This window comes from Xiphias gladius, chromosome 10 (genome assembly GCF_016859285.1).
Source record: "Xiphias gladius isolate SHS-SW01 ecotype Sanya breed wild chromosome 10, ASM1685928v1, whole genome shotgun sequence".
Classification (NCBI taxonomy): Eukaryota; Metazoa; Chordata; class Actinopteri; order Istiophoriformes; family Xiphiidae; genus Xiphias; species Xiphias gladius.
Window position 1 is genome coordinate 24782598 of NC_053409.1, and position 27708 is coordinate 24810305.

General features: G+C 40.7%; 1 protein-coding gene across 3 annotated transcripts in view; it reads left to right on the forward strand.

Annotated features, from left to right (window-relative positions):
* LOC120795184 (protein jagged-2-like) overlaps positions 1-27708 on the forward strand; it is a 104065-nt gene that overhangs the window by 45187 nt on the left and 31170 nt on the right. For all 3 annotated transcript variants that reach the window (XM_040136827.1, XM_040136828.1, XM_040136829.1), the window contains 3 exons: positions 15402-15459; positions 24856-25110; positions 26365-26425. In XM_040136827.1, coding sequence (XP_039992761.1) covers positions 15402-15459; positions 24856-25110; positions 26365-26425 — 374 coding nt within the window. The remainder of the gene's footprint in view (positions 1-15401; positions 15460-24855; positions 25111-26364; positions 26426-27708) is intronic.

Sequence of the window (27708 nt, forward strand, 5' to 3'; positions counted from 1 at the left end):
AAACACTTGTGCAGCAAAAATATAAGACATGCTGAACTTGCCAAGCTGATATGGACTATTGTTATGGACTGTCGGTACCAGATGCTCCAGCTAAGTGAAACAAGGATATCCAGTTGAATAAAGTTGTTGGTGTTGGGGCTTCCTGGCGTGATTCTGATATTGGCAGACAGCTGGCTAGTTGGTGCTTGTGAAGATATGATCGCTAGATCTGCAACAAGGTTGGCAGTCGAGTAACCCTATAGTGTAACTATTGACGTCACAGCTTCCAGGACCATTAAGAATGGAGAGAGCTGCATCAGCTACCATCTACTCTTTGACTGAAAACAACCATTTTCGTTTATTTTGTAATAAGTTTAAATCAGTTTCCATTTTAATTCAGTGAATTTATTCGATTTTTTTCCCAGCCACGTTGTCTTGCCACGTATGTTATTGTGGATGATGTCTTGAGTCCCGGGTTATGCTAGGGCTGTCACTTTTTCCGAAAATCAAGTTCGAACGAAGTTTGAATGACATGCCATTTGTTCAATTTAATTCGAATGCGCGTATTATTTTTGAAAGATATTTCCAGAACGTTCTTTTGCCCGTCTGGATCAATCTTCAAGCTGGGACTGTTTCATCTGACTTTTTCTAAGATGCTAGTAGTAAGTCCTCCTTGCTCTAAGTGACCAATGCATCATGAAATTGAAAGTTTTAAATTTAGATACATTTATCTATATTAGTATGATTTTACATTTTTTGATATGCCCACTTATAATAAGATATATTTTAAGTATTTATTGCATCATACACAATGAGCAAGGAAATATTTCACTTTGTTTAGAAATGGAGGTTGAGTCGCAACTGGGTTAAAAGAAGCACTTGTTTTCAGCAGACTGAATATTTAAAGTCTTTGATGACTCTGGAAATGTCAAAAAACAGCAATAATTGCTGTTCAAGTTGAAACATCACCAAGAATTGACATTTCAGAAAAACAGATTAAATGTGTGACTCAAATGTAAGGATTAAGTAACGACGCAAGAGGCACAAGCTGAGGCTAGAAAGCTGAAATCTGTAACAATCTGCATGTTGTTGAAACTGCAGCAAAGATGGTGGAATGGTCCAATCGTGCATGTGACGTGATCTCATGTTGCTGTTGTGTGTAAATAGCTGAATGAAAATGTCAACCGGCGATAATTGGTTATTTACCAATGTTACATAACTTGTGTGCAACAGCTCTGGTTTGAACAGACTTTATCAAAAGTTTATTGGCCAAACAGTGGGTAAGCTGCTACCCACAAAAAGTTGAGACTTAAAGGCTGGACATAGACCGCAAGTCCGCTTGCGGTTTTCCTTTACTTCTTGCCTGTTGATTGAACATTTCTTAACCTCGGAACATCAAAGCTCTAAAAAATTTGTCTCATGAGGCAGATGGGATAATCTGACACATATTGTTCTTTTGGAAGATAACAAATTTAGACCCAAAACATGCAGCCCGCCCGCCCGCCCGCCCTCACCACCTCCCTGTTCTGTGTGTCTTTAATAAGCCTAAAAGCCTGCAGGATGACCACAGCAGGCCTCTGTCACATGGTGTGTGTTGGCCGGCCGAGGCAGTTGAAAGCCTTCTGCTCTTTTAACTGTGGTCGGGACGGGTCTGCTCATCTTTCCCACGCTGCTGCTGGTTCCATGTCAGCTGACCTGGGTCGGGGGTGTGTAAATGTGTGATTAGCTACTCCGCCTGATCGGTTGTTGATGCTGCTGGTGGGTTCGGTTTTATGCGTGACTGATGTGATTATAAGGCCGTCTTTTTTTGTACTTGTATTAATCAGGCTATGGGGGCATAAATCTGTTTACACAGTTGCACCTCTCATGTGGGGACAAAAGTCAGGGTCCCATAAAGGTAACGCCAAATGTTTATCTAGTGACTTGGAGAATTGATGTTAGTCAATGCAAAGTCTTACTAAAGAAAATGTGTGTTTCTGAGAGACAAAGAGAGAGTGAGGGTTACAGCATGCATGCATATGGATGCATGCTGTATATGCATCATTCGCATGCAATTGTTTGTTTGTGTATACAAACTGTATTGATTATATTGAAAGCCATTTCTTTATAAATTGGTCAAAACCACGTGATGAAAAGTTAAATGAATCTTCATTGGCAGCTTTTTTGATGATCAGTTAATCATTGAAGTCATTTTTTTTGGCTAAAATGCCAAAAATGTTCTAGTTGTGGCTTCTCAGTTGCAAATATTTGCTGGTTTTCTTAGTCTTCTATGAGATTGAACTGAATATTTTTGGGTTTTGTACTGTTGGTTGGACATCTACCTCAGGCACTTTTTAATATTTTCCTGCATTTTATGGATAAAATAATTCATAAGGAAAATTAATTGATAATGAACACATTTGTTATTTGCAGCCCTATCATTATCTTGCTGTGCCTGTTTTAATGAGGGACGGCTGTGGCTCAGGAGGCAAAACGTAGCAAGTGTCTTTGAGCAAGACACCGAACCCGACCTTTCTCCTGATGCCTGCCACTGATGTATGACTGAGTCATTCTGAAGTGTTCTGTCCCACTAGGTGCAGTTCGTTGACCATTTAATGTTCACATAAAGGTTTGTGCATGTATGTTTGATTGCACATCCATGTACAGTATTTATGCCTGTGTTTTGATACAGGGGGCTTGTCTTTGTGTGCATACTCTTAGTGTGTGTGTGTGTGTGTGTGTGTGTGTGTGTGTGTGTGTGAGTGTGTGAAGGTGAGGCAGAGGTAATGAAATGCATGTGTTTCGAGCACTGGGGTCAGCAGTGGTGATTAAAGCATGTTACTACACACATGAGACACAAGCGCGCACGCACACGCATGCACGCACACACACACACACACAAAGCAGCTTAATCTCCCACTTCACTATCAGTAGTTGTTCGCAGGGCTAATGGAGCTCAGCTGGACCTCACTGGAGACAGATAGAAAGAATGAAAAAGGAGGAGGACAGGATGGGAAATAAAAAAGAGGGGTGAAGGTTGTAGATGACCAAACCCTTCATTGTTCCTATATTTGTTTATCTCCTAATATCTCATCTATCTCCTGTTTATCTTGTCCATCTTTCCCTTTTCTCTCTCAGAGTACCGACCAGGAGAAAACCCTGTAGCTACATATTTGGTGCGTTAGAAATCTTTTGGCTCCTGTGTTCCAGTTTTGTTAGCTTGTTTTGCTAGCTTTGAGGGTGCGATCACACCTACAGTTTGCTTTCTTTGGTCTGAAAAAGAGTGGGGAAAGATCATTGTGTTGTATTTTTGTATTCGGCTCATTCGGGCTCCTACTGTGAAGCAGCTTATGAACCAAAGTTGCAGTACATAGAGTTTTTCTTTTCCATCATGCACAAAGTCAGAGGATTTGTTAGCCGTGGCCTAATTTTTATACTAGTTTTAAGAAATTTTAATACCTTTTAATACTTCGGTGATGTTTAACCCAGTCAAGAGCACAAGTTGTAGTACCTAGAAATGAAGGACTTCCTGAAATGAGGTTCCTTCTTTTCGCGGACAAGATGCTTCAAACTTCAAGTAAACCACTGCAAACATGCTTGGCACGAACACAGCCTGACTCATCTTTTGGCTCTCCAAAAGTATGGTGAAGAAGTCAAACAGGGCAAATCTGATGGAAATTCTCCATAACAAGTATTATTTATTTATTATTTATTATTGATGTACGTTGCAGCAACATGGATGTCCTGCAGCCTTATGTAACTGCCCCCTGCAGAGGGATTGGGTGAAGGTTCAGCAGGGTTTCTTAATACAAGGGGCCAGAATTTCTGTCATTAACTTCAGTTACCCAACCTTCCACTTCATGTAGAAACCCCTGGAACACTCTATAACATGTCTAATATGACATCTACCCTGCTTATTAGATGTGTTTATACGTGTGATGGAAGAAAGTGGAAGTTTCTGGGTTGATTGATGGCAGTAGGATCAATCTGAAAGGATAATTAAGGTTTATTATCACTTGGGTCTTTTTTTTTTTTCATTATCATTATATCATTTCTATCACGATACATTTCTGGCAAAGGTACATTACCATAATATTGTGCTCACTGCTCACAGTTAACTGCCAAGATTGGGGAAAATTGCAACATCAGTACAGTGAAGTCCAAAATATGAGCAGATGATCCAATAGCTTTGAAACAAACCTCAGTTTTAGACAAACTTCTTTGGAAGAGAAATGAAGGGGAACAGTTAAATTATAACCCAAACATTAAATCCATCACAGTTTACAGATCGACTTTTCTGCTCCAACTTTAACCTGCAGTGCTCGCTTTAGTTCTCCGATACAGTTTTACTTTGCAATGAGGGATTATTAGCGACATTTCAGGTGCACTCCCTTCCAGTTTAACCCTCAGTTAAAGTGGTTTAGATCATCTGGTTAAACTGTTGGCTGGTTTGCAACCTGTTTGATCGGCTGCTTGTGTTTTTGCTCGATCTTCTTCTGATTTTTTTTTTTTTCCTTTTCTTTTTTTTGAGCAATGTTGCCCTGTTCAGAAATCTCATCAATCACTTCGAGTACACTGTCACCATAACTGATGGAAATGATGCCCTGGGGGTGCCAGATGCTGACCATGAACTGCAACACTCTTGTTCGGCCATGCACGTCATTCCCTATCTCTCTCTCCTCTCATTTCCCGTCGCCTGAAGACTGACGACTTTTCTTATGAAGGCATAAAATCAAAATATCTGCTGAAGACATCCATTTGATATGGTCAAAAGCTGCACAAAGAGCAAAGAAGTGGAGCTTGAGTTGGTGCTGTTTTTTCAATAGTAAAAACACTTTTTGTACATTAACTACACTAAATCAATAAACTTTTCATAAATTTTCTTTTCCCTTTTAAGTCTTACTAAATACGCTGAGGTTCCATTTACTACAGCTATTGTCCCTGTTTTTTCTCTGACCCTGTGTGTCCGTATCTCTATCTCTTTTGTGTTAACACTTTAATAGAGCCTATGTGTGCTTGACTGCATGACAGTTCTACAATTCTGTGTCCTAACTGCTGTCACGCCATTTGAAGTTTCCCCACCCGCTGAAGAGTTTAGGTTAAAACAACAATCAGAGTTTATGCTGCATGCGGCGAACTTGTCTTGACATTAAAGAGTTTATTTGTGTTTGTTGTTGGGAGCAGGTGGGCTGTTCATTCGTCACATCTGTGCTCAGGTACATCAGTAATGTAGGACCCGGTCGGTTTTTCCCAAGGCATGAATATCACTTCCCCCGCAGTACTGCGGAAACGAGGGCTGCCTTAACCTTTGTCACTGCACCTTTCAACTGGAACAATGACTTTAAACCTCAGCTTTTGTGCCCAGACATTGAATTATCAAGACGAGCGGAGGGAGGGGGAAACGGACAGCTTGAAGAGAGAGATGGAAACAGAGACAAACGGAGATATAAAGGGGCAGCTGCTTCGGGCAAACTGTCAGGAGTGGATTCGAGAGCGTTTACATAAGGCCGCTCTTGTGCTGCTCTCTGGAGTGCAACATGCTGAAATAGGTATTCATGCCTGCTTCAGGTGTTGGCTTTTCGCTCAAGACAGAGCTCTGAATTTCTGGCTGCGTCCAGTTGTTGATAGAGGAGTACAATTGGAAGAGAACACAATGTCTTAAGAATCACTAAGATCCATATCAGAAGTCTTTCTAGTCTTCTTGCATTCTCTGCTGGGTTCTGAGAGTCTCCCATCCACAAGACTTTTGGGTAGTTTTATGAAACCTGAGCAGTCTTGGGTAACCTAGTGCACTGGTTCCCCATCTGGTTGTCGTGACCCGTGTTTCGTCTCTCGTGAAACGCCTGAAACTTTCACCTCTTTAGGCACCTAAAAATCTTCCAATGATACAGTCTAAGCAGGAAAAAAAACACCCTTTGGTTGGACTATTCTGGGGTTTGTTTGTGACTATTTGTGACTGTTTTAAGGGGTCACAAACCAAAAATATCGGGACAGTCCCAATGGGTCATTCAGAAGAGGGCAGTGACACGGGACTATATTCCTTATTGAATATTTTAGCTATCATCAGGGCAAGGTATCAAACTTTTTGAACAGCAAACACAATGTATCTGTTACATTAGGTATGACTGGTCAGATTCCTAGTCTTGCTTACTTTACTCTTTAGTCAGATATTTTCTGATTTAAATCAGAAAACGTTTCTTAACTTTAATGAGCTGTTACAGGATTAGAACATATATATATTCCCCAAACTAAACTGTCAAAAAGTGTTGTTGTTGTAAAGGTGCTAAACATAGGTATCATATTAGCACCAATATGAAAATCTTCAAATGATACCGAGCCCAGGTGGTTATTTTTTCAATGAATCCAGAAATGGTTATGTCTATAAAATGTCAGACAACAAAGACAAATGTCAATCCTGAGGTCTCAGAGACCAAGATACTGTCTTTCAGTCTCTTGTTTTGTCTAAAAAAAACAGCTGAAAAATCCAAAGGGATTCTGTTGTTATGATATTACGTAATGAGAAACTGCAAATCCTCATGACGGAGAAGCTGGAACATTCCAATATTTGGCCGAATGATAAATTACTCATTATATTGTTGATTAATTTTCCCAATCTTTCAGACATACAGTTAAAGATGTTGGCTGTTTGTTGAGTCTCAGGTCTTGTTTAGCGCGTGATTTAAATCTTCAGCTCCGCCTGAACTATTTTGTCCCAGATGAAGCTCATGCATGCCGTAGGACGTATGCAATAAGTAAACCTTTTTTCAAGTTTCTGGCGTCGATTTGTTGCCACATCACATCTTTTCGATGCCAGTGCCTCCTCGTGTAGCAGGTTTCCATTAAAAATAAGTGTCATCCCGCTGCTTCTTGTACCTCCATAGTTGCATGTAACTCAAGAGCCACCATGCTCCCCGCTCACACATTTCTGTTTGAATTCCACAGTGGCTCAGTCTTGAAATCAGCCTCAACCAGGTTGTGAAAACCTTGTGGATTTCCTCAGCGACTCACTGTGGACTTTTACGGTCATGGCTGGTCTGAATTTGGCTCTCCCTCTCCCTCTGGTCTGTTCTCCCTCTTCACACTGTTTACAGTCTGTTATCAAATCAGTAGCTTCTGCCAAGGATTTGAACTGGTAACAGACACATTGTGAGCTTTACACATGCACACTCGCCTGCAGGACCCCTGTCAGTCCGTCCACATTTTGACGACTGTTAGGAGACATTTTCACGGGGAATGTGGGGATTTAACTGATGTTCAAGACTTTCTTGTACCTAAATACATCTTTGTTGTAAAAATAAAGACAGTAAAACTGTTCTCTTTTAAGAAATAATGCTGTAATGAAGCTGAGATTCTATTAAATAGAATCTCAGCTTCTCATAAATCTCATAAATAATAGTTTGCCTGGATTTTGATGGTTCATCTTTTCTGTTGTCTGTTATTTTATCGTTTTTAACTGTTCTGTTCCTCCTAACCGTATTATGTGAAAACCTTGTGCTTTTTCTTTTTGGACATTCTGGGCCCTGTCACCTTCTTATACAGGAAGAAATGCTAGAATCTAGTGCATGAAAGCACATTACCTATTGTGCTGTATGTAACTTCAAGGAGACAAGGCATTCATAAAACAAAGAGCCTCCCCCTCCCTCTCCCCGTCGTCTCCGATCTAAGAGATGAGTGAGAAGCGATTGTGGTTGTGCGACAAGGCCAAGTTGTGGAAGATAAGACAACATCTCCGCTCCTGACATGTGATTGCGATCCATAATTATATCTGTGCGGTGGCTGTGTGAGTGTAACATTGGCAGTGCAGGTTGAGTCAGTGCGGCCAGACTCCCAGTGGCAACATCTGATTGCAGGTGATTTGATGAGGAGGTAATAAAAACCTGGGCACAATATTGTGCTCAGATTTTATCGCCGTACATGCCATGACTTACTGAGATCGTCGGGATTTATTTGAAGTCTTAATTTGATTAAAAAAACAAACAGGAACTGCGAAGCCAAGACCCATATGCAATGGAATTGCTCCCTGCGTGAGATAAAAAATGGACAAACAGTACATAAGGAAAACATATCTCACTTCAGAACTGAAACAGTCACATGTACTGCATGTATGGAACAGTTATTCAGTGTGTCACAGAATCAGAGGACTAACTGTTGGATTTAAGGCGGCATTTTCTGCCTCCACTGCCTTTACAGAACATACACGCCATCGATTTTCTATAAAAGAGTAATTCACAGAAATCCTCTCCATCGCTGGAGGAGCCGGCGTAACCCGGAGCGACAGAAATAGATTTTCACGGGTTTGGTGTGGGAAAAGTGAATTGGGTCATTTCACCATTCTGCGGCTCCGTATAAAGACCTGATTAGATTAGCTTTGATTAGATTTGCTGTCTGAACGAGGCCCCCTTAGAGAGAAGAGGTGGTGGCGGCGGGTGGAGGGGTGGAGCGGTGGAGCGGTGGCGGGCTTGTTCTGTTAATAACGTGCTAAATTAACCATCCCAGCTCCTCTCTGCCGGGAGCTACATGTTTTATTCATGTCAATAGACTAACAGGTGTGACGTGACAGGTGTTGCTTTTTTTTTTTATTTCTCTGATCACAACTCCAGAAAAGTTGTTAATTGGATCTCAGGCTTTTTCATTTATTTATTTATTTTTTTACCATTAATTATTCTCTGCTGCTGTGAATTTTCAATTAAAGGACCATTCCTCTTGATTTCAGTCCATCTTCGCACGTAAAAGTCCTAAGTTTAAAGTCTTAATGTGCCAGATATTTTTATATTTTACGCATTTATTGCGTTGCTTTTTATACTGCAGATGCTTCCAGTCAAGCAGCGAGTTAACCAATGGAACGACTTCTTACTGTTGCTGAGGCATCGTGTCCGTTGTTGCTCATGGTAGCTGCCCAGTTCTCGTTTGTTTTAAACAAAATGAAAATGTTCAAAGAGGAATGAGCTGCCAATCCACCTGTGACTGGAAAGTTTCATTTTCCTTTATAATAGCTGAGTTTTATTCATCAGAGATTTAGACTTTTAGAAATGACGGATGTATGTATGTGCTCATGTATAATAATCCTGCAGGTTTTTACTTACTGTACTGATGAATTAAAGGATTATTAAATCTCGCTATTAGACGGAAACAACAGTAAATTAATTAGCAAAAAGTCTGATGATTGATGAATCGCTCAAGTAAGGTTTTAAAGCACGGCACAGTAACAAAATGACCAAAATCCACTGGTTTCAGCTTTTCAAATTAGGCTTTTCTGGTTTTCTAAGACTGTCGGTCAGACAAAACGAGACGTAATTAAAGAGAAGATTAGACTTTGAGAATGTGAGGTTTGTGTTGGCAACATTTTTTTCAGTTTGCTATATTCACTTTTTCCCGAATTACATTTTTTTTTCTTTTCTTTTTTTTTCTTTTCTTTTTTTTGCATCTGCATAGGTGTGAAGGCACAGATGGTGATTTGGATTATTCATAACCCAATAACATCATGGACACCACACCCACCGTGGCGGGAAATAATGGCACTAAACACCTAGGTGAAAAGTGGCATAATCAGTCGATTTCTTCCATTTACGACCAAAAACTAGACCCCAAAGCCTAAAATCTTGACCTTTGGGAGCAGAAGCGGAAGTGACTATAGATCATCCTGGAGAGAACTCTAAATAACGTTGTCGCAGCAGCAGTGCTACAGAATAACTCTTATTAAACAAAATTGATAGTGTGTGGAGCAGCCCCTGACTCTGCAGTATATTCTCAGCAGAGTTGTGTGTTGCTGGCGGCTGTTCCTGCCGTGGTGAGGCAGTAATTTATTCATTGAACAGGTGAAGGCGGCGAGGAGTGGGCTGGTTTCTCCTCGCCTAATGAAAACTCAAATCCCTCTGACTCCTGTAAATTGGTTAGGAGGTGTCAAGTGTCTCCCAACACGTCCCCACCCCCGTTACACACAGTCACACACACACACAGAGTCGACTCATAAGGTCGTCTCACTGCAGAGAGCCGGGATGTGACACTTGTCCTTCAAGGACACACACATTGCACACTAACACCGTTCAATCACAGACATTCAAAAATGTGTGTGTACATATATAGATGGAGATATAGATACAGAGCTATAGATGAAGATATACAGAGACAGATATAAATATATATATATATATAGATATATAGACGCGCGCACACACAGCACACACTCATGTCAGGCTCCTCTGCGGTCCATCCCTGTGAGAGCCAGTGGCGGTGACATTTAAAATTGATTACAAAGGGGACGATTGATTATGATAATGCCCATTTCTTTTCACTCATTACAGAGTTCTGGCTCCCCACTGGGCTCATAAATCATTGCTGCGTCATCTCTCACTGATGGAGACGAGCCTCGGTCTGATCAGGAGGCTGGTGGTGGCGTCGTTTGTGCTCAGGCTTTCAGCAAGTTTTTGGATCATTAGCGAATCCATCAAACAAGAGTGTAGTTTGAAAGTTTGCCAGTGTATGATAAACAAGCGGATGACAGATATTTGTTTTTGGTTTTTTTGTTGTTTTTTTTCCTCCAAGGTGAAGAGGAAATTTACTGATAGCCACTCCCTCAGCCTCACAGTCTTAAACCCCTCCCTGCTCCAATCACAGCTGAGAAAAAAAACTCTTGGCTGCCTTAGGCAAGATGAGCACTACCTTGATGGTGATTAACTGATGTTTGGGGTCATTTGTGAGCCAATTTTCAGCTCAACAATGCTGACAGTCACATTTTTTGTATTGTATAATTACACCCCCACTGCAGTATGTTTTTAGTTTTCATTATATACATTTCTATAAGAGGCTCCAGCTAATAAAAGGTGAAGCTGTGACAGTTACTACACATTATCATTGAGTTGTCATGACTTGCCATTGATTTTGCTGTTGGGGAGGATATTTACGGTGACTCCTGTCAAAGCATTAGCCTTTTACTCCTCAGTGTTTAACCAGCTTCTTCATTTCACTTGATGTGAAATTTTGCTATTCGAAAATGCTCATTTTGAACTTCCACCCAGTGTGATGTTACTAACTGCTACAACATAAGGCAGTGGGTGGGCCTGATGATATAGCCAGCCAATCATAGTATTACTTTTTGAGTAATTCTACAGATAGACTGTTAGAGCTCGTTGTGAAGCGTTGGAAACTGTACAAAATTTGGTGAAACTGAACGACCTTGGGAAAGGAGACATTACAGTGAATTATCCATTAGAGAAACAAGTGTCCTCTGCAGTGTTGTTTCTCAGACTGTGTCATAACCAGCTGATCTTAACTGGGTGGAAAAGTAGTTATTTAATTTAACAGATTATTACTCTGTCACATCAGTCCTAAAGTGGAACAACAGTAGAACAGTGTGGAAAGACAATTGGCCTGTTAAATCAAATACTAGAGGCTGTGGAGTGGAACAAGGAAAGGTTGATATCTGTCAGTGCAGACCACAGCCACCACTGTGACCCTGTCTCATCTTATTTTGGTGATGTAACTGCTCAGCTCTGTTTGGCTCTTGCTTGGTGATGGTGTAACACGTCCTTACACTCTCCGAGGGAGTGGATGGTAAAAACTGGGATTGTGAAAATGCCGCTCTGAAAGCATCTGTTTCTCTGGAAGTTAAATTGCATTACGTAGACACCCTCAGGTTCACAAAACCTGTCTGAAAAAACTGACTAATAAGTTTTCCCACATTTTATTTCGACGTTAAATCACTATCTGTGCCTGAGAATGGTCCAATACCATTTTTCAAAATAAAAATTGGCAAGCCATACGCATTACTTGGGTTAAGAAGAGGAGAGAGATGTAGGACATGAGACTGTTGAGTTTGTAGATTTGCCGTCTTTACAAGTATCTGACACTCCGATCCAGACCAACAGAGCAGGAATGTGAGCAGCATCTTTCTTCATCCTCAGATGAGATCTTAAGAGTAAGATGTTTGTGTGCAGCTTACTTCGGAAAAAGCTAATGGTGCCAGCAACTAACAGTGCTGGTGCAATCACTGAAATGATTAATGGCACCACCACTGATTTTTTTTTTTTTTTTTTTTTTTTTTTTTATCAGCATATTTCCTACTTTCTAGTTGAAAAAGTTTAACTCTGAGCCAAGTTGGTCTTAAGGTTGGGCAGTATGTTTTTAATCAGTTTCACATTATTAGTGAGCATATCAGTATACAGTACATCACAATATGACAAATGCATGTAAAATCACATGCCTACTACACTAACCAATTGATTTATGGTGCAGTAAACCATTTCACTGCAATACATCGGACAAAACTCTCCATAAGTGTAAAACAACTTCAGCAGGTTATTTGATCTTTAATCATTTTGCTTGGCCTCGTTAATTTGGACAATGAAAGTTTTGAAACAAACCCGATATGAACTTATTATCATGAAATAATGCTACTGATAGCAATGTACAACAATACTGAATTATCAGCAGTCTGAACTCTTTATTTAAATGTTATTGGAGACCTGAAATCCGCCTCAGAGCAGAGCAATTCCTATTGACAGCTAATTCAACCAAATCACAGAGGAAATTTTACTCGGGCACATTTTTGCTTCTGGTTTGTTCAAGTTCTCATTGCCCACTTAGAAGTGAACCACGGCTTCTGAACAGTTGAGTACAACAAGAGCAAAGAAACTGAGAACACGGCTGTATATGAGCAGCTCCTAACACTCATTAAAGCTGAAACGAATAGTAGATTAGTTAGTTCAGCTTCGCAAATGAGAGATTTTTATGCTTTCCTCTGTTTCATATCGTTGTAAATTGAACACCTTCGGGTTTTGGACCTTTTGACCGGACAAACCAAGGCCTTTGGACACCTTATCTTAGAGGTTGTGATGGAAATTTCCTTGATTTATCCAATCAACCGACCATAAAACAATTTGCCTTTACTTGTAGATCATATCAATTACATTTGTTTTCCTGCTTTTTCAGGCATCTGTATAAAGGCAGTTATATCGTGTTTTGAACTGCATTGTTCTCACCTGAGCCAAGCCAAATCTAAAGAAGTACATGCTGCCTAATTTGAAACAGCTCCAGACGAGCTAGTTGTGAATGCACATTAAACAACTGCCAAGTACTTGTAACAACATGGTCTCATCTCTTTCCTGCACCCTGAACTACCCCCCCCCCCCCCCCCACCCAAAAAAATGGAGTAAAACAAAATTAGCTTTAAAGTACCTTTAACTCCCTGCATTTTTGTTTCAGTCTTCCTTCTGTCTCTTATCCTTCCCAGCACCACTATGTAACCTCCCCTGTAATCTTCCCTGCAGCCCTGAGTCACTCTGAGTCAGACTTGGGTCATGGGAACTCACAGCTGCTTGTCAGACCCCATGCAGTTGACAGACAGCAAGCTCCATCTTGGTTTGTTTGCTGATGCCCGTGGAAAAAAAAAAAAAAAAAAAGGAAAAAAAAACAGCCCTGCACCTGAAACAATCCAAAGTTTGAGTTTGTTGCTGTGGGATGGCGGAGCCCGTCTGCTGGGGAAAGAAGGGCATAGTGTGCAGGCATGCTGCGCTTTTACACACACGATATTCACGTAATGCTGCATCACATCACTAAATACTGTATAATAATTAATGTAATGTTTGTGTTATTTGACACCACAGTCTGTAATCCACAGTATCACTCTGAGAATTAAATATAATGACAGCAGTAACAATGAATGTGTGAACTTTAATTGAAACAGACCTAGTGCCATGAAGAGTCCATCCAGTCAACTTGATGCTACCTTCCGATCGAGACCTAATGTCGAAGTCTAGCCAGTGACAATCAAACTTTTAGCCTGGTTTTTGGTTATTGAATACTTAAAACTGTCTTTGGAATTCGGCGTAGTCACGTTCATAGTCCTCATACTTTTATTGTTCTTCACTGGTCAAATAGGTTACAAACTTCAGGAAAGTTTTCCAACTATAGACAATAGTTTATATAGTCAAAGTCCTTTATTTACCATTGTTGCATAGAGTAATTTGGCATATTTTGTTAAATGAGGGGGGAAAAGGGGTTAAACATAGTGGTATAGTGGTTCAAATATAACTTTATAATCCAAAGAGATAATTAATGTGGCCAAAGGTACAAAGAATACAGAACAAATAAATACTTGAAATGAAACAATAAAAACAATCCATAGAAGTCAGTAAGTAGTAAGGTATTGGTAAAAGTGTTGTGTATTGTATTGGGACCGATCTTGAAAAATTTCAAAGGATACCCAGCTTTCTGTGTGAGGTTTTCCTCACACATCTCCACCACATTGTGACCGACTGGGCCGTTTGCCTCTGCTTGTCCGCGCTTGTAAATACTCAGAAAAGTTTTTCAGCTCTTTTCCGGACATTGCAGCATGCCGCTCTGATTTCTGTAATGTCGTACTACAAATGTAACAGATCACATCCAGCATACAGCGTCACTTTAGTCGATATATGGCCTTTTGTTGCCTGATATTCCCTAGCGCCACGATTTTAACGACGCACATGCGGCTCTGCAACACGCAGCAGCTGAGCAGCTCTGTTCACATCAAAACTTGAGGACTAAGAAGTATATTCTAGAGGACGGGGGGAAACCATTCCTGGCCTCACAGTTAAAAGCAAGTGTAAAATTGTTCTCAGGGGTTAACGTTAGATTTTGCTGAATCTTTATTTCAGGCTACAGCACTTTGCAAGAAAACCCTGAACAGTATTGAATCCATCATCCCAAGTGTCTCCTTTGCCCCTTGACTTAAAGAAAGGCACACGAGTCCCTACTATATCCCTGTGGAGAAGGCAGGAAAATGAATTTCCCACTTGTAAATCAATACATTACACACACTGTGCCCTCGAGCAAGCTGTCAAACCCGTGCCAGTTCCAGGGGTGCTGACCTCCCTGTGGTGCCGAGGAGACAAAAGGATATGACGCGCACCCTCTTGAATCAATACAGGTCACAGAAAAGGTGATTGCGATAATAAACCCTACCTGAGCCAGAAATGACAAAGAAAAATAAGATTACATTTTTGGCTTTGTACTATAATAAAGTAGATCTGTCTGGTGAAATATGAATAATGTGTCTTGGTGGTTTCCAGGTAAATGTTTTTTTCTTTGTCAGAACAGTGGCTGCACTTGTTAACTAGCCTCGGGTAGATGGAAGCTAATCAGTGACAGCAGTGTGGGAACAAGACTTATTTTCCCACCGTTAGTCACCATAAATGCCAAATGTCTGTGTGTGTGTGTGTGTGTGTGTGTGTGTGTGTGTGTGTGTGTGTGTGTGTGTGTGTGTCAGAGTACTTGTCTGTTTATGAGTGACGGCGGCTCATATCTGAGTTTCTGTGTAAACTCCACCTCATGTGCACGTCTGCGTCTTGAAGTGGGCATACCCGAGTTTCAGCAGGAGTGTGTGCGTGTGTGTGTGTGTGCTGTGTTTATGTATTAGTGTGCCCTTTGATAACCTCTGCCCCCTTCCTCTCTCTCTCCTTTTTTTACAGCGAGCATACACTGTGATAGTGGAGGTGTGGGACAGGGACAACGTCACCCACAGCAATGGTAAGGCTCACCCCTCTGTACTGCTTTAAACAGGGTATTATAGAAAAATAAACGGTTTGGACCATATTCTTCTTTCCTTCTTCTCTCTAACACATGCATCACACAATTTGTCCCCTCTACTGCCACTGAAATGCTACCTCTATATTTATAGCTTTCCTTGTTGTGATTATGCTCAGGTCACAAAATGTCATCAAAATGTGTATTTGTTCCACATTTTGGCTTGTCTGGCTTGTTACTGTGGCTTTGACTTGTGCACTTCACTAAATCCAAATCGGTTGTTTTTTAATCTCAGGGGTCAAGTTCGTCTGATGATTAAAATCCCGCCGCGTTGTTAATGAGTATATTTTTGCAGCAACAATCGGATTTAGTATTGGACATAATAATGTCACATTGTTAACGGAATAGCTAGCCAGTGCTAAGTTGTTTGGTTTGTATATCAAGATGAGTAATAGTCCAAAGCCCTAGTAGAGGCTGTGCCGTATGGCGGATAGATTTAACAGCATACAGTGCTGCAAACTGACCTATTTTTAGAGATTTATGATGGTGGTACTAAAGGAAATGTCATTAAAATCAAAAGGGTTTATCCTTAAGGAAACAGAGACATTGTCAGAAGCTTTCATGCCAATCAGTCGTCTAGATTGTGAATTATGTTAAATGTGAAGTTGAAAGGGTCATTGACCATCCAAAATAGAAAAGACTTATTCTCTGAGGTTCACGAATGTCGTCATCAAATGTTTGGGAAATAAGGCTATTAGTGTGCGAGATACTTTGCCCTAGAAAAAAGCGACGGACGAGCAGAAAGTTCAAACTTGGAGTGACAGATTGATGTACAAAACAACTATCATCATCCTTAAGCCTTGGGTGAGCTTAATCAATAAAATGAAATCCATAAAAGCCTACCATCAACCAATGAAGTATTGTTTTGAGATGTTGTTCCCAGGAACTGGGAAGCTTGGAATGTTTTGAATCAACTGTGGTGAATCATAAATGAAATTAAATCACATAATCAAGAAAGGACACATCTGTTGACGCCACCTTTCCCAGATGACAAGATTGTTGGTGATCCAGCAAATTATGTCAGCTGTGTGTTCATCATGCAAAAGTGCAGTTCATCAGTAGTCACTGAGTCAGCGTATGGGATAGATGAAGTGCATGTTGCAGCACAGGTAGTAACCCAAATGTGTTTACCATGAAAACCTCTAAAACATCAAAAAATGACAATCCCTCCTCATGAGAACATTTTTTCGCCAAGTGACTAGTGCTGTGACCGTGTGAACTGGAGTCTGTGATCTCATTATGGGGCCTAACCTACCTTCTGCCTGCGCACTGATTTCTTTGGTATACAGCCATATCCTGTTTATACATGCTCTTGATCTGAGTTCTGTTTGGCTTTGTTCCCCAACACCGCTGGGAGGAAGAAGGGTTAATTGAAGGATGTAATCTGTGTGATAAGACAGCGCTGGATAGGATTCGCCAGGTGTTTGCTCACTTTTTCCGGAGTAGTTGATTTAGGGCCTGGATCATTTAGTGACTTCAGCTATCTATCTTCCTACCTGCCGATGGCACCTCCTTTGTTGATTTTTACTGCTAACAAACAAATGCATGCCTCTAATAGTAACGCCTCTGTGGCTGTTTCTTCCCCTTACACAAAAATATTTGTTCAGGATCAATATGGCTCTGACGCAGATTTGTAATGGGTTCAGACACATTTGATACTGTAGCTGCTATGTTGCTATGATGCTATGTACCTGGTCTTCCTGCAGTGTACAACTGTGTAGCAATATGTTAATGTTGGAGCTAAAGTTTTGAACTTGTGTGATATGTTATTATATTCTGTATGAACGGTAAAAAGCCTCACCCAGCTGCTAGAGTTGGGGTTTGATAGCTAGAATCCAACCATCAGATGTGAGTCCTTTCAAGTCTCTTATCAAATATATTTCGGTTTAGTCTTGTGCTTTTAAAGTGTCTGTGTTTGTATTTTGCTGAAACACACCAATGAAGGCTTTTAGTCAAAATATGTCTCAAACATGCAATGTCAAAGGCTTGTTATGATACTCGGGGCAATCGTGGCCTTATATTGCCTTACATTAAAATGGTTCCAACTGGTTGTTGGACTCAGGGGACATATCACAATCAGTATTGGATGTGAAAAAGTTGGATTGGTGCATCACTAGAAATAGTTATCAGAGCACAACCCTAAAAGGCATCGTTATGCTTCAACTGAACTGCCTGTCAGATGGCCAAACAGCTTCGAAAGCCCCCTCCCTTCACACACCTGTGAAGGCAGCAGCTGCTTCTGTAAGTTTCAGAAACAGAAAATCGGACGTTCACTCCCACTTCAAGTAGCCATTGTTCAGGTGAGTGGAGGTGAGAAAGAAGGTGGTGTTTGAACTTCTGTTCCACGATTGTTTTTCACTCAACTACTTACGCCACTTTTCATGTGTACAAACATGTGCAACACTGTGGCTGCCCTCACAGAATGTCCAAAAGTGTGCACCATTCAACTTCAGCAACTTAGACTTTATTGTCACAAAGGGGAATTTGTCTCAAAGCCAGGTAGAACACGGAACAAAGGTTTGAACACAAAACACATTATCCCCGTTTCATACTTTTCATCAAGTCTTGCACATCTCTGTAACGGCAGGCTTTTCAAACCACCTTCAAGGTTAGCTATTCTGAACAACTACAAACACTTGTGCTTTCCGACATCGTACGAACTAATTGGTTTCAATCACACTGACACCTTCACAGCCACAGCAGATTTGTTAAGCAGACGTAATCTTGGAGAACCGTACCGAAACCACAACGGAGAGAACGCCAAACAGTCTTGGGAGGTGGGTTTTGAAGTTGTGAAAGGCAGGCAGAAGGTGCTGACGTCGCGGCCGCCGTGTCCCATCTTGTAGACTTGGACCGAGTAATTTCTCTTTGCATGTTCACAAGTTCTATCCCCTAATCTGTCAGTGAGTCTCACAGCAGCCAAGTGTCCTGTCAAAATGAAACCTTACCTCCTTTCTTAATTAAAAGTCGCACTGGACAAGCTCAAAATATAAATGTAATTATATAATCTGCAAAAATCCTCCATGAGTGTTTATCAGAGGTGGTCAGTTTATTTCAGGAGGTTTTTGGCCAAAAACATTCACTTGGCTCTTTATGCCTCAGTTTTGGATTTCATGCATTTTCAGGAATTATTTTCAATAAACGTCAGAGAGCAGGCATGAACCTGTTGTATCCAGGTGCGGGTGTTGCATGCAGGTGAAGCGAGCTTTAGTGATGCTGTAGCATTGTTAAAGAGAGAGAGAGAGAGTTTTCATCTGTGTTGGACCAGGTTTTGCACAGGAATGAGAATCTAGGGTTGTCCCAATCTAGTTTTGTTTTGCCTGAGAGCCCAATCTGAGTCCTCTGTCTGCCAACACAAATCCTGATTACACTGTACTGTATTTTCCTACAAAATACAGCTGCACAGTAAATTAAAGTTAGTAAAGTCAAGTTGGACAGCTGGATAAATCTGCATTATGAAAAAAAAACAGCCAGTATCACACTTTCCTTAAATGGCTCTGATATTTTGTATTATTTCCCCAAGTATTTTATACAACACCCACGGGGCGGGGGACTGTCACTGGGTATCCGATAGTGCTACCCAATGCTGAAACATTGAGTCAATTAATCGATTCTATGACAAAAATTAGGTGGCAAGACTTAGATACATACTTAATGCACAGACCAAGAGTGGTATTGGGCTTCTTTTCTATCTCTCTGCAAGAAAAAGGGCATAAGCATCTTTTCTAAAATGTCGAACTATATAATGACTGACCCAAGCAACAGTTTCTCACCAAACAACAAAATAATATTCAAATACAAGGTGTCCCAGGGTATGAATTTTTTCCTCATATCAGCTGACGTTTTTTTTTTTTTTTTTGAGGACATGAGGTGAGTTTCTTGCCCTGCATTACAGTACGTGCTGCTCGAGCCTCGTATGAACAGGTCTGGGCAGCAGGTTGGAGAGGCCTCAGGAAAAAGAAGGTTTTGTGAAGGCTGTTTATGCCACAGGAAACCCCCGCCTGTTTGAAAACAAAACAGAAATGGCAAGAGAACAGAGCACAGAGCTGTGTGCCGGGGGATTTTTGGCTGGTGCGGAGCTTCGCTGGAGGGTAGAGAAATACCGATATCTGTACTGGAGAATTACCCACCAGAAACCAGGAGTTAAAGGATGAGGCTGTCGATATTTTATTATAGTCAACAAATCCCATGAAAAGACCATTACCAACAATGAATGTATTCTGCTAACAAGTATTGTCTGTGTATCAAAGCTTGATATATCTTATTCTACTGTCCCGTGGAGATCTACTGTTGTCCAAAAACTATGAAAACCACATCAGAGAGCGACACTGTTGCACTGGGTCCCCAACAAACGCACTATTTCCTCCTGTTTGAGTAACATTTGCTAAAAACTAGTGTCCAGCTGTTTTAGGAAATCACTGAGCCGCTTTCAAAAGTGAAACTATATATTTGTGAGCTGTTTTTAAACGCGCTGCTTCAAAATATAAATAGCGAAAACACTGTTTACATCTTCAGTAGGAACCAATGGGTTTGGAGATGAGAGCCACAGAGAGGGTGTTGAAGTCTAACATATTGGTTGTTTTTGGAGTCTTTTGTGGGATTTGTTGACAATAACGAAACTATAAATTATCGCCAACCTTATCCTTCATCATTGATGCTTTGACAGTTTGGTATATTTTGTTAAAGCTAAGGTATCAGAAAAAAAGTATTGTTTTGGTATCAGCACTGAAACTCTAGTATCGTATTGGCAAGAACACTGCGCAAAAACTGCCGACCCCTGTCACACACTGATTTATGTCCTGTTACCACAGACCAACAATACAAATCAATACAGTATCGTAAAAGCAAAGTAGTAGTCTGCTCAGATTGTGATCAAGGCTGGTGTCAGTAATAAAACAAGTTTTGGCAAACACAGGACAGCATCTGAAAGTTGTTTAAGTGCAGTTTCTTGTGCCATGTAATTTTCATGACGCTATCCTAAGTGTGTGGAGGAAGATGCTTCCCAAAACAAAGGAACACCTTGACAACCAGCTTATCATCACTGAAATCACGGGTATGCAGACACTGATGCTCTGGCACTGTTTCTCATTCCAGGTGTGCTTTCACAGCTGTCCATCATCCATTACGTAAACCCAAGATAAGTCTGAGGATGTCATAAAATGATTGAACAGATATGAAATAAAGTGGGGGTTTTTTTGGGGGGATTTTCGAAACGCTGGATACTTTCACCTCCTCAGGACTGGTTCCTTTTTTATATCGAAATTTTGCCTTTTTAGACTATTTTATCTATCTGAAGTTTGGCAGAGTTCTTGAATTCCTTGTGTTTAGACAGCGTTTAATATTTTAGAACTTTGACCTCTTTTGTTAAATGAAAAAAACTGATTTCTAGAAACACATAATCATATGTTTAAAAATTGGGTATCACAAAAATAGTGTGTTGGTATTAGTACTTACACTCAGGTGTTGCATTGACACTGGCATCGAAAAATTCCAGGTATAACCATCCCCAGTTGCAGCCCTAATTATAGTTATGCTCACACATTTTGATTTGAGCAAGGTGTTTGTAGATTTTTTTTTATGTTATATCCATGTGGGAACGTCTGCATGGGAACTTGAATTAAAACGTGTCTGTACATTTTTCTAGAAAACATCAGATGCCAGGTGAAGGAAAAAAAAAAAAAAAAGGAACAGATACATTTTAACTGCCAATGTGAACGCAGCCGTGACTTCAGTTCAAAGATCACAACTGTTACAAGCGACAAGCTGCAAAGAGGTCAGAGGTCAAATTGCCACAGTCCCCTGACAAATCACTCCAGTTGCATGCAGCTTGTTGCATGTTGGCTGAAAACTGGAAAACTGTCTGATTGGACAAAACCCATCAGTCTTTTTTTTTTTTTTTTTTTAAAGTGAAGGCTTCTTTTTGAAAGCACAGACTATCATGATGCTCTTGACATGATCGGCTGCGCAGATCTGAAGGCACTTGTTGTTTATATAAGCTGGTTTTATATGGCCCCCTCTCTTCTGCTCTCCCTAGTAACAACCGCCTCTCTTAGCGTGTCTCCTCCAGCGCAGGGAGAGCTCACGATTGGTCTATATTTTTATATCTAATAGCTGGTGATGAACAGCAGAGAGTTAGTGCCTGGGTGTTTCAGGTGGTGGGTGTGGGACTGAAATCTGTGGCAGTGTGTTAACTCGCAGCGAGACTCAGTAAATCAGGACAGCATGAGAATGGATTCTTAGCAGGTTTTCACTCTTTTTCTACAGTGTCAAACTTCAGCAGTTATGACAATGCTTTTAAGATGCAAAAAATAAGGTGTGTTATAATTCCCAGTTGATTCACTGAAGACAAAAAAAAAAAAACATTAAACTCTTTAGATATTATGGACAATAAAACGTTTTTTCTAATAAACAGTGAATATAGAAATTATAAATGTTTTAAAATGAATCCTAACCCTTCACACCTGGAGGAAAACCCAGCAAATCTAATCCATGTAATAAGTGCAAACGACCGGGCTCCAGTCCAGCAGTTTAGTTATGATGGGAAAAATTCAGAATTCATCGTTACCGTTCATTTTCAAACACTTCAGCTGTATGTTTCTCTTAAGTGAGACTGTTAACTTTTAAAATAAGGTATTGCACATTCTCCTCCTCGCAAAAGAAAAGTTGAATTCATAAACATTAAAATGGACCTTTGCTCAATTCAATACACTCAGGGGTTTTGCTGCTGCATTGTGACTTGGTTTGCCATGGAGAGTAGCTGATGGTGGGTAATGTAAGCTAACATTAGCAAAATTTAGATGTGTAGATATAGCTGTCTAGCTGACCTTACCAAGTTAGTTTACTGAAGCAATGACTCGTTTTACTTTCATAACAATTAGGCCACATTTTAGCATTTACCATTATCCTGTCATTGTCACTTGTACCATAGTTGGCGCTGTTCAGCAAACGTTACAAAGCCTTTCTTGATAGCTGAAAGTTTAAAGGTGTGTTCTGAAAGAACACAAGGCGAATTTTAGAGACGGCGTGATTGCATACAGTGTCAATGGGAGAGACGAACAGATGCAAATTCATTCAGTTGAAAATGTTTCAAGTTGAAAGCCTCACAGTCGATTCCACAAAGCTCCTCTAAGGCCAACTCCGGTCTTCAGCCCCTATATCTTGAAAGAGACTGGACATGGGAAGGCAAATTTAAAAAAGGAAACCAAAGAATCCCCAATTGCCCTCCATCACCTGAACTCACTTTATATAAAGTGATGGACGATGTAGAAGATTCTTTGTTTTCCTTTTGAAATAGAGCATTTTTGATCCTGCACACCTCTCACTAAGACTTCGTGCCATGCATGGAGTTTTTTGAAATTACAAACTGATATAATTACCAAAAAAATATCTTTACCAACTAAATAAGATAAAGGGGGTACGATTTTTACACAGTTTGTCAACCACATCCTCTGTCTCCCAAATTCCTTTCACAAGTTAACTTTCTCAAATGTCTCAAACGATGCAGCTCCAATTCGTTTATGGGTAGTGACAATGCTCCTACTACTTAAGCTAAGTAAACCATATAAAAACCCTCTGGGTTTACCTGAAACACTGCAGAGTCACCAAGTTAAACACTGGGCCCTTTATCCTAACTCATGGCAAGCTGACATGGTTTCACAGGACATCAATCATATGTGAGGTAAATACCATGTTAATGGTCCAACCTGGTAGCTTATTCTGGCCACTGCAGTCCTGTGTTATTTTCGGTGGATTCAAACCATTAACTCTAGCTGTGTTGGTGCTTTCCTCAACCCACTGAAGACAACACCACCATGAACAGTGAAGATGGGTCCTTCCTTCCAGCTCCGTCTCGTCCAGGTCATCCTTGGGCTCTGGACGCAGCAGCAGCAGCAGCAAAGCCCGCTGGGTCACAGTGCTTCTGTTCCTTGAGAAGGAGCTAAAGGGCCTTTCCTATGTCGCCCTTCCTCGTCTGTTCCCCGTCCCTTATTATTTCCGGCCTGGCTCCGATGCAGTCAGGGCTGGATATCCTGAGAGGGGGAGTGGGGGACTGAGAAGCATTTCGCCAGGCAGGAAAACTGAAATAGCAATTTCAGTTATCAAGCCCTCGCAGACCTCGCGCCTACACCCTCTGTTTGTGCTTGCTTCATTTTCCTATTCTTTCCCCCTTTTATCCTCTTCTCTTTTTTTTTTTTCTTCTTCCACATTCTTGGTGGAACAGAGGGACCGGAGGTTACACCTTCCCTCTGATCTGTGTCAACAACAAGCATTCTTCGAGGCCTCGTGGATTCTCTAATCACACTGAACACCAGGTTGTTGGGTCAAATCCCATAACCGGAATCAGCCTTGCTCCCTGGAATGCCATTCAGAATTTTTCTTGATTTGACTTTCCTATCTGACTGACCTAAATACTTGACCTGTTGAGTGTTGTGTTTTTTTGTTTTTTTCTTTCTGTAGTTCTGAGAAAGTGAACTATACATTTGCTAAACCCCTCACTCCTAAGAGTGATTGTCTGTGGATATAGATATAGATACCTATAGTGGCAAAACAAAAGTATTTCCGAGGCTCAGGAATCATCAGTAGCCAACTACCTTATTTTGTGGGGTTACAGGGTCTGTTAGTACAAGCCCCGGTCAAACTGAAACAGCTATTGTATGGTATTCCTCCTCTGGTTTAGACTGACATTTGCAGCTCTGTCCTGCTGTTTATTGCATTTGGGGAAGTTTACACACAAACACATTATGTTTGCAAGTTAGCTCTTTTAAAACAAGTCAGCTGAAAACATAAAAAACTCAGTCGGAGACAGTTTTTTCAAACAACTCACAGAGCTAACGTTAGCCTCATTAGCTGGCCAGCTACAGCTGATAAAATCTGCCATTGACAGTTGTAGTTTCAGCTGCCGAGACTGATGGTGGTCAGTAAGAACTGAGATGCTGCTTTTGTCTACTTCTGTTTGAAATGAAAGACCCATTTTTGTCAAAGTTACCAAGAATTTAATTCTGTTGTGTCTGCCACGGTCGACAGGTGAAGTAAAAGAAACTAAGGGTGGCTGGACCTACTTATTGCTTTTCTCTGTGTTAAATAGTGTAAATTGAACGTCTTTTGGTTTAGGACTCTTGGTAGGACAAATAGTAATTTGAAGATGTTTCCTTGGGATCTGGGATTGATTAATCAAAAAAATAATCCACTGTTTAATCGTTGAACATAGCTGCGGCTGCTGTTTGCTTCTGGACTAACAATGTAATGACTATCTGACAAGATACTCCACAGCACTGCCGTGTTATTTTTATTTTCCAACACGTTTGTATCGATTTGTTTATCTCTGTCCTATCTTTTGTCCAGATGACGAGCTGCTGATCGAGCGCAGCATCCACAAAGGGATGATCAACCCCGGAGAGGAGAAGCAGATGGTGGAGTACAAAAGCTTGATCGCCAGCCTTGAGTACACCATCCGTGTTCGCTGCGACGAGCACTACTACGGCAGCAAGTGCAACAAAGTTTGCCGTCCCCGCGACGACTACTTTGGCCACTATGTGTGTGATCAGTTTGGAAACCGGGGCTGCATGGAGGGCTGGACGGGGCCCGACTGCAAAACAGGTGAGGGAAGATGTCGATCGTACTGTAAACACATGCGGTAATACACAGACCAACATGAAAGAGTATTTAAAATACCCTCATTATTTTCATTTTTAATCTATTTTTACAGAAAAATACCAGATCTTTTTTTAAAACTAGCGGATCTAAATAAAAAAGTTTAAATACAGATTCCAATAAGCTCACAAAAAGGAGGCTAAGTTAAAAGGTTATCAGATAAGTCTAAAATATAACTGATAACAAAAATAAAAAATTAACAATAGCTAAATAAAATAATTAAAATTCAGAGTAAAAAGAAACAGGAAGCTTTACAAGTTTCCCTTTACGTCAAATTACTTGAAAAAAAAAAGATGTAATTTTTTATTTTCTCCTTTCTGTCCAGTAAGTGAATAAAATAAATAAACAATTTATTTTAGTCTTCTACTTATCCTTTAGTAGATCACTCTATTTTTCAGATCCTTAGTTAACTAACAGTACTATTTGTTGATGTATTAAGTTATATTTTGTGACTCATCTGAAAACCTTTTACTACCTTTTTGTCACTTTTGGGGCTCTGTGCTTTTGCCACTGACAGCTCAAAAGTTGCTTCTGATAACAAAAAAAATGCAAATTAACCGCTAATTATGTAGCTGAATTCTCAAGTAGGAAACAATAAACTGTGCACAATAAACTACATCGTTTGTGCTGCAAATGGTATTTTTAAATTCTACTGAATTTCTATTTCTATTTAGATTATATTTCTTACTTATCATATCTCATGTAGCTCGTATCTAAGAGTCAAAATAAACATCCATAAATATGCTGTTTGGAAAAAAAAAAAAAAAGCAAAGGATAATCAGCCAAAAACACTCCACACTTAAAATTCCTGTGATCACATGGACATAGATTTAGTTTCCACTTGCTTACTGCCCTTTTCAGAGACTACTGGAAGTTCATTGAAGTTCATGTCAAGTGTCACTTTGCAAGAATTCGGAGAATGTTTGGAAACTCGTTACCGCTGGAGACAACTTCAGCTCTCCGACAATGACTTCTGACAATAGCCGTTTTAGCCACAGCAGAGATTCTCTGCGTTTCCCAAACAAGAAAACACAGGAAATTAAATTTTAATGATTGAAGACAGAGTGCCAGACAAAAAATCCAGAGGCAATTTTATGTCACAGTTTTAAATATGCTTCTGAAATAATGACTCTCCCAAAGATTTTGGACAGGATCTAATACAAACATGTTACTTTCCCTCTCTCTTTTCCTTCCCAAAAGCCATCTGCAAACAAGGATGCAGTATCCTGCACGGGACTTGCAGCGTGCCGGGGGAATGCAAGTAAGTCGCCTGCAGTTTTGTTTTTGTTTGTTGTTCCACTCTGTTCACCTTTCAATGCAGCTGCCAAGTGATGTAAAATATGATCTTGTTTGGATGGAAACCGCCCGTAAGAGCTTAATGAGGATAACAGTGGTGACAGAATAGAGTGATGAGAGGGCGAAGGGGAGCTGTTGATAACATACCAAGCAGCCCAACCCCGCACCACTCTGCTTCCCCCATCCCAGTTCTGTGAAGTGCCCCCCCATCCCTCCACCTCCATCCCTCAGCTCCACTCTGATCCAGAAACCATTGTTCTGCTTCCTGTCCTAAGGCTGGCCTGCTCCTGCCCGCACACAGAGACAGAGAGGCCTGTTTTTCGCTATGTTTCCTCCCTCGTCCTCCCCCCAGCAGCAAAGAGGCACTGTGCCCCCCACTCCCTCCCGTCCACCCCCCCGCCACTGTCTGCAGCCCACATCACGTCTTCCTATCCTGGGCCTTGTTATGGCTGGCACTCGCCTGTTGGGAAGCGTGGATTCCTCCCACCCCCTGGGGGGTAAGCCCTCCTTAACGGAAAAAACCATAATCTGAAAGTGCATACTTGGACCGTAAATTAGTGATACTCGACACAATAAGGCAAGCAAGTTTATTTCTTTTGTTCATTCGGTACACAAGGCACTTCAGAGTGCTTTACATTATCCATTAAAAACACGAAAGGAGGAATACAGCTCATGTTAAGGGCACTTTCACACCTGTAGGTCCAGACCAAAGGGGGGGAAAAGTCACCTTTTAGTTACATGGACTCATTCTTCGGACAGCTTTGGTGGCTGCCATCCAGAATCATCAGTGCTACATTGATCCGCGTGGGGGAGATCAAAACCAAGTTTAGTCTGGTGCAACACGGCAAATTATGTGACGCTTTGCTCTGCTGTATGGGTTTACAAAGCTTCTCTGGTGTCACAAAGAGTCAAAAAAAGAAATAACTGATCATCAGCAACATTAGTTGAGGTTGCACATAATAATCAATAACAACAAGAAAAAAAACAAGAGAGGAGAAAAAAAAAAAGGAACCTCATCACTATACGTATACCCCTAGGGAGCGAGGAAGCAGCTATGTTTTTTGTTTTTAAAAAGAGAAAAAGAAAAAAAACAATCACATCACACACAAACACAAGCACAAAACAAATCTGTTTTAACTCCAGATTTTCACCCAAATTTCAACCAAGTCTGGCAGTGCAAATTGTGCAAGTTTCACGTACACTGGTTCGGAGGTACCTTTAAAAACCTGTGCTGCAACGTCAGTGCAC